Source organism: Plasmodium sp. gorilla clade G2 (assembly GCF_900097015.1).
Source record: "Plasmodium sp. gorilla clade G2 genome assembly, contig: PADLG01_00_43, whole genome shotgun sequence".
Taxonomy (NCBI): Eukaryota; Apicomplexa; class Aconoidasida; order Haemosporida; family Plasmodiidae; genus Plasmodium; species Plasmodium adleri (nom. inval.).
This window is the reverse complement of record NW_021628893.1, coordinates 1-12,465: the sequence shown is the minus strand read 5'-3', so window position 1 is coordinate 12,465 and position 12,465 is coordinate 1. Positions and strand designations below refer to the sequence as shown.

At 23.3% G+C, this 12,465-nt stretch overlaps 1 protein-coding gene and 1 pseudogene across 2 annotated transcripts; both read left to right on the top strand.

Annotated features, from left to right (window-relative positions):
* Window positions 1-541: 541 nt before the first annotated feature.
* PADL01_0029000 (erythrocyte membrane protein 1, PfEMP1, putative) lies at window positions 542-4,318 on the top strand (the record flags this gene model as incomplete). The annotated part of the gene is made up of 4 exons (XM_028680527.1): window positions 542-1,037; window positions 1,132-1,686; window positions 1,799-4,200; window positions 4,316-4,318. 4 exons carry the CDS (start codon window positions 542-544, stop codon window positions 4,316-4,318), a joined length of 3,456 nt encoding a protein of 1,151 aa, XP_028541305.1.
* A 6,116-nt stretch (window positions 4,319-10,434) lies between these two features.
* PADL01_0028900 lies at window positions 10,435-11,544 on the top strand (annotated as a pseudogene). The gene is given in 3 exon segments: window positions 10,435-10,740; window positions 10,754-11,060; window positions 11,075-11,544. Coding segments are annotated over 3 exon segments (1,083 nt in total).
* The last annotated feature ends 921 nt before the right edge of the window (window positions 11,545-12,465 follow it).

Genomic DNA, 12,465 nt, shown 5'->3' with positions numbered 1-12,465 from the left:
AAAAATCAAAATATGAAAAACAAAAAACCTACAAAAATCAAATACATCCAAAATAAAAACACACAAACGTCAAAAAAATAGTGTAGAAACCTTAAATGTTGAAAATCATGAAATCAAATACACAAATAGGTATCATTATCCTAAAAAAATGACGTTTATTAATTTCCTAAGTTCCATTTCATACAAATTGAATTATTTGAAGTTCTATATATATATATACGTATAAAAAAAGAAAATCTATAAAAAAAGAAAACCTAAGGTATAATATCATGTAATTACATTATGAAATGTCTATGTATACCAAAAATAAAATAAAAATAATTAATTATTATATAACGTAACATAAAATATTAAAAATAACTACCCACAAAATATATATATATATACATATATAGTGGTATAAACATATAGTGGTAACACATATATATAGTGGTACTACACATATATTGTGGTAACACATATATATAGTGACAACCACTTGCAGTTTTTGCGTTGGTTCATCGAATGGGGCGAAAACTTTTGTGAACAGAAACAACACTATATGACGCAGTTGGACAATATATGTATAAAAAAACAATGTAACAGTATATGTAATGGTGCCACCTGTCCCCCATGTCAGAAAGAATGTGCAAAATATCATAAATGGTTACTAACTAAAAAAATGAGTGGAATGGACAAAAAGATAAATATAAAGAGGAATACAAAAATAGTAAGGGAAAAAATCGTGGAATATATGAAAAAAACAAGCAAAAAACCTAATGAATTTATAGAACACTACGCAAAGGTATGTGAACATGCAGATCTTAATAATGTTTTTAAGAAAAAAGACGATCAATATAAACCATACAGAGGAAAATGTAAGAAATGTATAGAAGAATTAACAAAAGATGTTTTAGATAAAATTCAAAATAAAGGTGGGACTAATTCTACTACAAATAAAAATATCTTTTTGTTTTGTGATGAAAAGTGTGATGAAGGAAGTGAAAATTTGTACAAAAAATATATTGAACAGGAGGACAAATATAAAAACATTTCAGGTAACGATAATTGTAAAGGATTAAAAAAAAACAGCTGAAGAGGGTAAAATCAAATGGGACAACACTAAGGGAGATTATAACCATTTGAGCAAAGATTTATCTGAAAATGTATATATACCCCCTAGAAAACAAAAAATATGTTTTAAAGGACTTGATGGTTCTGTTAATGATGTTAAAGATCAAGATAAATTGTTCGAACATTTGATAAAACTAGCTGCAATTGAAGGATTTAATTTAGGAGAATATTATAAAGATAAAAAAAACAAAGAAGGAAAAGAAGAAGAAGCAAAAAAATATAATTATGACGTTTTACCTTGTAATGCTTTAAAATATAGTTTTCTTGATTTAAGAGATACAATATTAGGAACTGATAATTTAGAACCACCAGATAAAGGTACCGAAAAAAATTTGAGTGGAATTTTTGAAAAAGTATATGATCAAAAAGGTGCTAAACCTGGTAGTCAGGAACGTCAAACCTGGTGGACACAAAACCAACAATGTGTTTGGGAAGCAATGAAATGTGGATATAAAAAAAGTAGAGATGAAGGAAGTCCTAGTGGTACTAAACCTAAACCTAGTGTTGACGACCTAGCAAAGTGTACCACTATACCTAGTGAGACCGAATACCCCCTTGGTACCGATCGCCCTAGTGGCAACCACTTGCAGTTTTTGAGATGGTTTGCCGAATGGGGGGGAAGACTACTGTAAAAAACACCACGTGGAAAAGGAGAAATTGGAAACCGCTTGTAGTAACTGTGTAGGTAATGGACAATGTAAGGATTGTTCCACGTGTAAAACAGCATGTGATCATTATAAAACATTTATTGAAGGATGGAAGAAACAATATGATGATCAGAAAAAAAAATTTGATGATGATACCACAAAAAAACAATACACTACCCATCCTGTGGCATCAACGTCACAAAATGCTCGAGAATATTTGGACAAATCGTTAAAAACAGCGTGTCAAAATAGTAAACCTAGTGGTACCAATGATTGTAATTGTATGAGTGATGTGTCGTTGTCTGCCACTGATGATACCCCCAAATCTTTGGAGGAAACACCAGATATAGTGAAAGACAAATGTCCGTGTAGCCAACAAAAACCACAAGCACCAGCGGCATCGGAGTGTAAAATTGATCAATATATTAGGGACAATAAAAACATAAATATAGGAAATGGAAAAAACCCTTGCAATTCAAAAGATAAAGTAAACTGGGATTGTGGTGGAACAAGGAACAGTCCAGTATCTGGAAAAGGTGAGTGTATGCCTCCTAGAAGACAAAAAATGTGCATAAAGTATTTAACAGAACTTAGTCAAATACAAAATATAACTTCACCAGATGAATTGAAAGAAGCTGTTATCAAATCTGCTTCACTAGAAACATATTTTTTATGGGAACAATACAAAAAGGATAAAGAAAAAGAAAACCGCAAACCAAATGAGGAATTAAAAAAAGGAACAATTCCTCCTGATTTTTTACGAATGATGTTCTACACGTTAGGTGATTTTAAAGATTTAATAACAGGAAAAGATATAGGTAATAAAATTGGTGATGTGCAGAAGGCAAGAACAAAAATAGATAAAATTCTTAAACCAAGTGTCCAACCCCCCCAACAAGACCCCTCATCCTGGTGGAAAAGTGTTGAGTCGGAAGTTTGGGAAGCTATGGTATGTTCACTATCATACAATGGTAGTACTGTGGACACAGGTATACGCGAGGCTTTAAAAAACAACGACAAAAACAACTACGATAAAGTGAATTTTAGTGATCCCAGTGGCGTAGATTTACCCACGTTTGTGGCTCGACCCCAATTCCTCCGCTGGATGACCGAATGGGGGGAACACTATTGTGTCACACAGAAAAAACACTATACGGACGTACAGACACAGTGCAGTAACTGTAGTGTCGTTAATGGTGCTGGTGGTAGTGTAACATGTAAGAATTGTGACAATTGTAAACAGAAGTGCCAAGCATATAAAACGGAAATACAAAAATGGGAAAATCAGTGGAACCAACAAAAAGAAAAATACCAAAAATTATACAACCAAATAAGTGGTGCCACTACCAAATCTACACAAGAAGATCCCGTGGTCACATACCTAAAACCACATACTGGTGACACCACTTATGCTACTGCTGGTGGGTATTTGAAACAAGAAGGATTCATAAGTGAATGTAAAGAACAAAAAAATTTTGATAAAAATAGTGGTGGTAAAGATACTGATTATGCGTTTAGAAATTACCCACATAAATTTAATGACCAGTGTGTTTGTACGCCGGCGGCACAAAAACCAAAGGATCAGGGGTCACACAATTCGCAACAACCGGGAAAAGTACCTGGAGTGGGACCTGGACAGGGACGATCAGGATCATCAAAGACATCACCAAAACCTGCTCAAAATTGTGTTCACGGACTTGATGCTGGGAAGCAGGGGGATGGGGGACTTTGTCAAGGAGGAACAGTTACTAAAATAAATCCAGGAGGAGGACAAGGTGGCATTCAAGTTACTCCTGCCTCACCTAGTGGGCCCCCAGCTGATCCTGGTGCTGCGGGTCAACCACAGTCTTCACAGGTTGATACGTCTCAAACCAGTTCCTCGTCTTCACAGGGGACTTCATCGAGTACCTCACCTAGTGGTAAAGTTGTTGATAATGGTCAGGCGGGAGCAACATCAAAAGCTGATCCTGATGCTAGTCTTCCTGCTTCTAATACTCCTAATTCTGATAATTGGTTGGATCTAATAAAAAATTATGTTTTGGCTCCTGCGGCTATTGCTGGTATTGGAGGGTATATTGGAACATTAGGAGCTATTGAAACTGCTCCAGATATAATTTCTAAAGGATTGGAGTATGGTGTTCCAACTACAGTAATTGGATTAGGAACTGGAATAGGAGCTGGAAAAGCTGTGGCAACAAAACTTTGGGATAAACTCATAAAATTCATTGAGCCCTCCAGTGATGGTTCATCATCATCAAGTAGTAACACGTCACCATCAAACCCGCAAGACCCAGGATCAAACGGTGGACAAAAAAACCCCCAATCACCAATAACCCCCCCATCTAGTGGTAAAACCCCCAATAACCTGGTGACATCTACCCTTCCCCCTGTGGGGATAAGTTTTGTGTTGGGTTCTATTGCTTTATTGTTTTATTTGAAGGTAAGAGTTATATGTGTGGTTGTATGTGTGTTTTTTGTATATGTGTGTATGTGTGGGTTTTTATATGTGGATATATATGTGTTTTATATATATGTATTTATATATTGAAATATAGTAAGAAAATAGAAAATAGATATATATATATATAAGGTATATATTGGAATATATTTGATGAAATAATAAATATATGGGAATAAATTTGTTGAAAGAAAAAAAGAAATATATATATAGATGAAAAAAAACATTTCAGAAAAATTTTAAAAATATAAATAAAAAATAAAAAAGAGATAAAATAATTTCAGAAAAATTTCAAAATATAAATAAAAAATGAGAAATTTTTTAATAAATAAATAAGTAAATAAAAATTTAATTAAAATAAAAATAAGAGAAATTTTATGAAAAAAAAAATACACAAAAAAAAATTCAGTTAAAGTAAAAAAAATGAGAAATGTTATGTAAAAAAAATATACACAAAAAAAAATTAAATTAAAATAAAAAAATGAGAACATACTTTATTAGAAAAACAGAATACAAAAAAAAAATTCAGTTAAAATAAAAGAATGAGAAATGTTATGTAAAAGAAATATACACAAAAAAAAAAATTCACTTAAAATAAAATAAAAAATGAGAACATACTGTATGAGAAAATAATTAAAAAAAAAAAAAGGAATATATAGTTAAAAAAATTTGGTCAAATAAAATAAAAAATGAGAAAAAACTTTATGAGAAAATAATTAAAAAAAAAAAAAAGGAATATATACTTAAAAAAATTTGATGAAATAAAAAAGAATATATGGGAAAAATTTAGTTAAAATAAATAAAAAGGAATATATAGTTAAAAAAATTTGTTAAAAAATCGAATATATAGTTACACATTTGTTGAAATAAAAAAAAGAAATATATAAGAACAAATTTATTCAGATAAAAAGAATATATAGTTAAAAAAATTACGTTAAAATTAAAGGAATATATAGTTAAAAAAATTATGTTAAAAAGAAAAAAGGAATATATGGAAACATATTTGTTAAAAAATGAAATATATAGATAAAAAAAATTTGGTGAAATAAAAATTACATAGGAATATATTTGTTAAAAAGAAATATATAGATAAAAATTTGTTCAAAAATAAGTAAATATGGGAACATAATTTGTTTGAAATAAAAAAAGAAATATATAGTAAAAAAAATTATGTTAAAATAAAAGGAATATATAATTAAAAAAATATGTTAAAAAGAAAAAAGGAATATATGGAAAAAAATTTGTTCAAATATAAACTATATAGATATATATTTCTTAAAATAAAAAAAAAATATATCTAGGAAAACAAATGTGTAGAAAGAAAAAAAAGAAATATATGGAAACAATTCTGTTAAAATGAAAAGTATATAGAAATAAATTTGTTGAAATAAAAAAAAAAATATATGGATATAAATTTGTTGAAATATAAAAAAGAAATATATAGTTAAAAAAATATGTTAAAATAAATAAAGAATATATGGAAACAAAATTTGTTGAAATAAAAAAAAAGAAATATATGGGAACAATTTAGTTGAAATAAAAAAAAGATATACATAGTGACAAATTTGTTAAAATAAAAAAGAATATATGGGAAAAAAAATTTGGTTAAATAAAAAGGAATATATGGGAACAATTTATTAGAAATAGAAAAAACATATACATAGTAACAAATTTGTTAAAATAAAAAAAAAAGGAATATATAGGAATAAATGTTGTGAAATAAAACCTATATATAGGAACACATTTGTTGGAAATAGAAATATATAGTTAAAAAAATTTAGTGAAATAATAAGTATATATGGGAACAAGTTAGGTGAAATTAAATAAACCAAAAAAGAGAAAGAGAGAGAGAGGAAAAAAAAAAATATTTTAACACATTTCAAAATTATAATGACAAATTTTATTAAAAAAAATTCATTAAGATAAAAAAAAATGAGAAAAAATTTTGTATCAGAAATAAATTAAAAAAGAAAGGAATATACAGATAAAAAAAATTACATAAAACAAAAAAAAGAATATATGGTAACACATTTGTTAAAAAAGAAAGGAATATATTGGAAAAAGCAATTTGTTAAAAAAATAATTATATACATAGTAACATATTTGGTGAAATAAAAAAAAAAGAAATATATAGTTCAAAAAAATTTGTTGAAATAAAAAAGAATATATAGATAAAAAAAATTTGTTAAAACAGAAATATATAGATAAATAAATTTGGTGAAATTAAAACGAAATATATGGGAACAATTTTGTTGAAATAATAAGTAATTATAGGAATAAATTTGTTAAAATAAAAGGAATATATAGTTAAAAAAATTTGTTAAGAAAATAAGAATATATAGATAAATAAATTTGGTGAAATGATAAGTATATGTAGGAACACATTTGTTTAAAAATAAAAAAGTAATATATAAGAACAAATATATTGAGATAAAAAGAATATATAGTTAAACAAATTGTGTTAAAATTAAAGGAATATATTGATATATATTTGTTAAAAAAATAAATATATGGGAACAATTTACTTGAAATAAAAAAAAAGAAATTATATAGATAAAAACAATTGTGTTAAAATTAAAGGAATATATTGATATATATTTGTTGAAATAAAAAAAAGGAATATATAGGAATAGAATTTGTTCAAATGAAAAGAATATATAGGATCAAATGTGTTAAAAAAATTAATATATAGGAACAAATGTGTTAAAAAGAAATTATATAGAAAAAAAATTATGTTGAAATAAAAAAGAATATATGGGAACATATTTGTTAAAATAATAAAAAGAAATATATAAGAACAAATTTATTGTGATAAAAAGAATATACAGATAAAAAAATTTACATAAAACAAAAAAAAACAATATATGGAAATATATTTGTTAAAAAAAGAAATATATAGTTAAAAAAAATTGGTTAAATAAAAAAGAATATATGGGAACAATTTAGTTGAAATAAAAAGAATATATAGTTAAAAAAAATTGTGTTAAAATAAAAGGAATATATTGATATATATTTGTTAAAAAAATAAATATATGGGAACAATTTACTTGAAATAAAAAAAAGAAATTATATAGATAAAAAAATTATGTTAAAATAAAAGGAATATATAGTTACATATTTGTTTAAATAAATAAAAAAAAAGAATATATAAGAACAAATTTATTGAGATAAAAAGAATATATAGTTAATAAAAATTGTTGAAATAAAAAAAAGGAATATATAGTTATAACAATTTGATGAAATAAAAAAATGGTATATATAAGAACAAATTTATTGAGATAAAAAGAATATATAGTTAAAAAAATTATGTTGAAATAGAAAAGAATATATGGGAATAAATTGTATTGGAATAAAAAAAAAGGAATATATAGAAATAATTTTGTTCAAATATAAAAAAGGAATATATGGAAATAAATATGTTAAAATATAAAGTATATATAAGAACAATTTTGTTGAAATAATAAAAAAAAGAATATAGAAATATATTTGTTAAAATGATAAGTATATATAAGAACATATTTGTTAGAAATAGAAAAAAAGGATTATATATATATAAAGAACTTTATTAAAAAATTGAATACATATGGAAACACATTTGATAAAACAAAAAAAAAAGAAATATATAGTTAAAAAAAATTTGATGAAATAAAAAAGAATATATGGGAACAATTTAGTTGAAATAAAAAAAAAAAAAAAAAGATAGAGAGAAAAAAAAATATATTTCACACATTTCAAAATAAAAATGAAATTAAATATTTTTTTAAATAAAAACAAATACACAAACAATTCATTAAGACAAAAAAAACAGAAACTTTATCAGAAATAAATTAAAAAAGAAAGGAATATACAGATAAAAAATTTTGTTCAAATAGAAAAGTATATATGGGAACATATTTCTTAAAAAATGGAATATATAGATAAAAAAAATTTGGTGAAATAAAAATTACATAGGAATATATTTGTTAAAAAGGAATATATAGATAAAAAATTTGTTCAAAAATAAATAAATATGGGAACACATTTGTTCAAATAAAGAAAAAAATATGTAGTTAAAAAAATTTGTTAAAATATAGAATATATAGTTACACATTTGTTGAAATAAAAAAGAAGGAATATATAACAACAATTGCGTTAAAAAGAAATTATATTGATGAGAGATTATGTTAAAAAAAGAAATATATGGGAACAATTTAGTTGAAATAAAAAAAAGAAATTATATAGATAAAAAAATTATGTTAAAATAAAAGGAATATATAGTTACACATTTGTTGAAAAAAGAAATATGTACATAAAAATATTATGTTAAAATAAAAGGAATATATAGATATATATTTGTTGAAATACAAAAAAAAAGGAATATATTGATAAAAAAATTTATTCAAATAAAAAAGAATATATAGGAATAAATTTGTTGAAATAAAAAAAAAAAAAGAAACAGAGAGAGAAAAAAAAAATATTTCACAGATTTCAATATAAAAGTGAAATTGAAAATTATTTTAAATAAAAAAAATCCACAAAAATTAAGTTAAAATAAAAAAATGAGAAAATATTTTATTAGAAAAAATATACAAAAAAAAATTCAGTTAAAATAAAAAATGAGAAATTGTATCAAAAAAAAAAAAAAAATAAATAAAAATATCTTAAAATTTAAAAAAAGAAACAACATTGAAATAAAAATCCAATTAAAATACCAAAAAAAAAACAATTGAAATAAAAATCCAGTTAAAATACAAAATGAGAAAAACTTTTATCAAAAAAAAAAAAAATATAAAAACAATTCATTTAAAAAAAAATGATGAAAAGAAAAATCAAGTTAAAATAAAAATATATATATATATAATTAAGTTAAAATAAAAAATAAGAAAAAAAAAATATATCTATATATATAAATAAATATACCAATACATACATAATTATACCAAAACCTATATATATTTATATATAAAACCCAACACATATATACCCCACTCACACATATATAAAACCCAACACATATATCACCACACATATATATACCCCTACACATATATACCCACATATATATATATACCCCACACATATACATACCCCACGAAGATATATATCCGGACACACAAATATCTCTAAATATATATATTTTGGATATATATATACATATACATATATACATGATATAGAAACATAAACGCATATATATACACATTATATATACATATAAGCGTATATATATGCATATATGTTCCTATATTGTGCATATATGTATATGTATATATATATTCAAAATATATATTTATAAATATTTGTGCGCCCCCCTCCCCCTGGGGATATACATCTTCGTGGGCGGGGTATATGTGGTGGTATATATATACATGTGGTGGTTATATATATATACGTGTGGTGGTATATATGGGTGGTATATATGGGTGGTATATATACGTGTGGTATATGTGTATGTGTATATGTATATGTGGGTTTTTTTTTGTGTTTTAATATATATATGAAGAGAAATAAATTATATATATATAGAATAAAGTTAAAATAATGAAAAAAAAATATTATTAACATAGAAAAAAAAAAAGAATATATTAAAAATAAGAGAGAAAAAAAAATTTCACACATTTCAAAATAAAAATAAAAATGAAAATTTTTTTAAATAAAAATAAAATTGAGTTAAAATATAAAAAAAAATTCACTTAGAAAAAAAACAATTGAAAAAATAATTTTAATAAAAAAAAAAAAAAAAAAAAAAAAAAAAATATATATATATATATAAAAAAATTTAGTTAAAATAAAAAATGTGAAATTTATTAGAAAAAAAATTGAAAATAAAATTTAGTTAAATAAAAATATAAAAAAGAATTTAGTTAAAAAATGAGAAATTTTATCAAAAAAAATAAATGTAAAAATCATTAAAATAAAAATGATGAAATGAAAAATGCAGCTAAAATACAAAATGATAAATTTTATCAAAAAAAAATATAAAAACAATTCATTTAAATAAAAATAATGAGAAAAAAATTCAGTTAAAATAAAAATATGAGAAATTTTATGATAGAAAATGAAGTTAAAATAAAAAATGAAAAAAAAAAAAAAATTACCTATATTTATTTACATACATACATATATATATATACCCAAACATACATATATATATCCCAATACATATATACCTAAACCCACACACATATACATATATATATATCTAAACCTACATATACATATATTTTTTTTTTGTAGAAAAAAACACCAACTGCACCTACGGATATTTTTCGTGTGCTTAATATACCCCAAAATGATGAGGCGATGCCGACAAAAACATCAACGAATAGATACATACCATACAAAAGTGACCGTTACGCTGGACGAACATACATATATGTGGAAAATGATAATGATAGTGATAACTATGTGGTAACAACTGATACATCTGATATTACTTCATCTTCTGAAAGTGAATATGAAGAGATTGATATCAATGATATATATCCATATAAATCACCTAAATATAAAACTTTAATTGAAGTTGTTTTGAAACCAAGCAAAAACATATGATGCAGAAAATATACATATTGATAATAATATGGAGGATAATAATGATACACCCATCAATAAACTTACAGATGTGGAATGGAATCAATTGAAACATGATTTTATTTCACAATATTTAGAAATCATACCAAAGGATTTACCTAATGAAAATACCATTGATGATAATATCTATATGGATACACAAACTAACATTGTTGATAGTAGTATGGAAGAAAAACCTTTTATTACATCCATTCAAGATAGATTTCTTGATAATATTGGACAAGATATTACTTATAATATTAATTGGAATATACCAAAAATATTAGAACTAATACTACAGATTATCCAAAATATGTTACATCAAACGACAAATATTCTGGAATTGATCTAATTAATGATTCGTTAAATAATGATCAACATATTGATATATATGATGAGTTGTTAAAACGAAAAGAAAACGAATTATTTGGAACAAAACATCCAAAAAATACAACAACAAATAAAGTTGCAAAACCAATAAGTGGTGATCCTATACTAAATCAAATAGAATTGTTTGATAAATGGTTAGAGAGGCATAGAAATAACCAGTGGAATATACAACGTGATACGTTGAACCAGTGGAAAAACAAACCGGATAATAATATACCTGTGGAAAACGTCCACACTACACATAAATTGTTGAATACCAACCTTTCTATAGAAATAAGTAGTGATGATATCCCTAGATCTAATATGGATATGAGTGGTACTAATAGATATGCTTATTTGGATGATATGGATTCGTTCGAAAATAGTGGTGATGAAAATTTATTATGATAAAAATTGGATATATTTCTTGGATATATATGTGACCGAAGATATATAAATCCTAATTTTAATAAAATAATTAATCCGTATAATATATATATATATATTAAATTTGTTTGTGTGTTTTAAAAAAAATATTTATTAAAATTCATTTTAAAAAAAAAAAAAAAAAAGTATAATGGTTTTTAATTCATTAATTAAATTGATTTGAACATTATTTATTATTTTTTTTTTTTTTATTTATGTATAGTGACATATAATAATTTACAAATATTATATATATATATTTTATATAAATTTTAATTTATGTTTTTTTGAATAATATAGTTAAACATTTTAATTATATTTTGTGTTTCATTACATATATGATATGCACAAAATAATTTTATTAAAGATGAAATATTTGTATTATATATATATATATATATGTGTGTATAATAAATTAATTTTTTTTTGTGGAGATATATATTATATAAAAAATAATGTAATATATATATATTTATATTTTATTTTATAAAGAAAAAAAGAAAAGAAACCATTAAGGTACAAAATATTCTTTGTTTTTATAATTTTAAAAAGAATTTCATAAAAAAAAATTTGATAATTTATATAAATTAATAACAAATATGTTAAAATAAATTTTTTATCACACTTTAAAAATATACATTATGTAATAATATGGCAATAAATAACCGATCGTTCAATATTATAAAGTAACAACTACATAGATATTATTAAATTTATATTTGTTCATTATATATATGGGCGTTATATTTAACAATAATTTTGTATTATTTTTAATAGGATCAAAATATATTTTTATTTATTATATAAATACATTTATATATAAAAAAAATAAATATTAACGAATAACACCTACGACTAATATAATTTTTCATTCAATTTCACACAGTTTATTTCTTTTGTTTA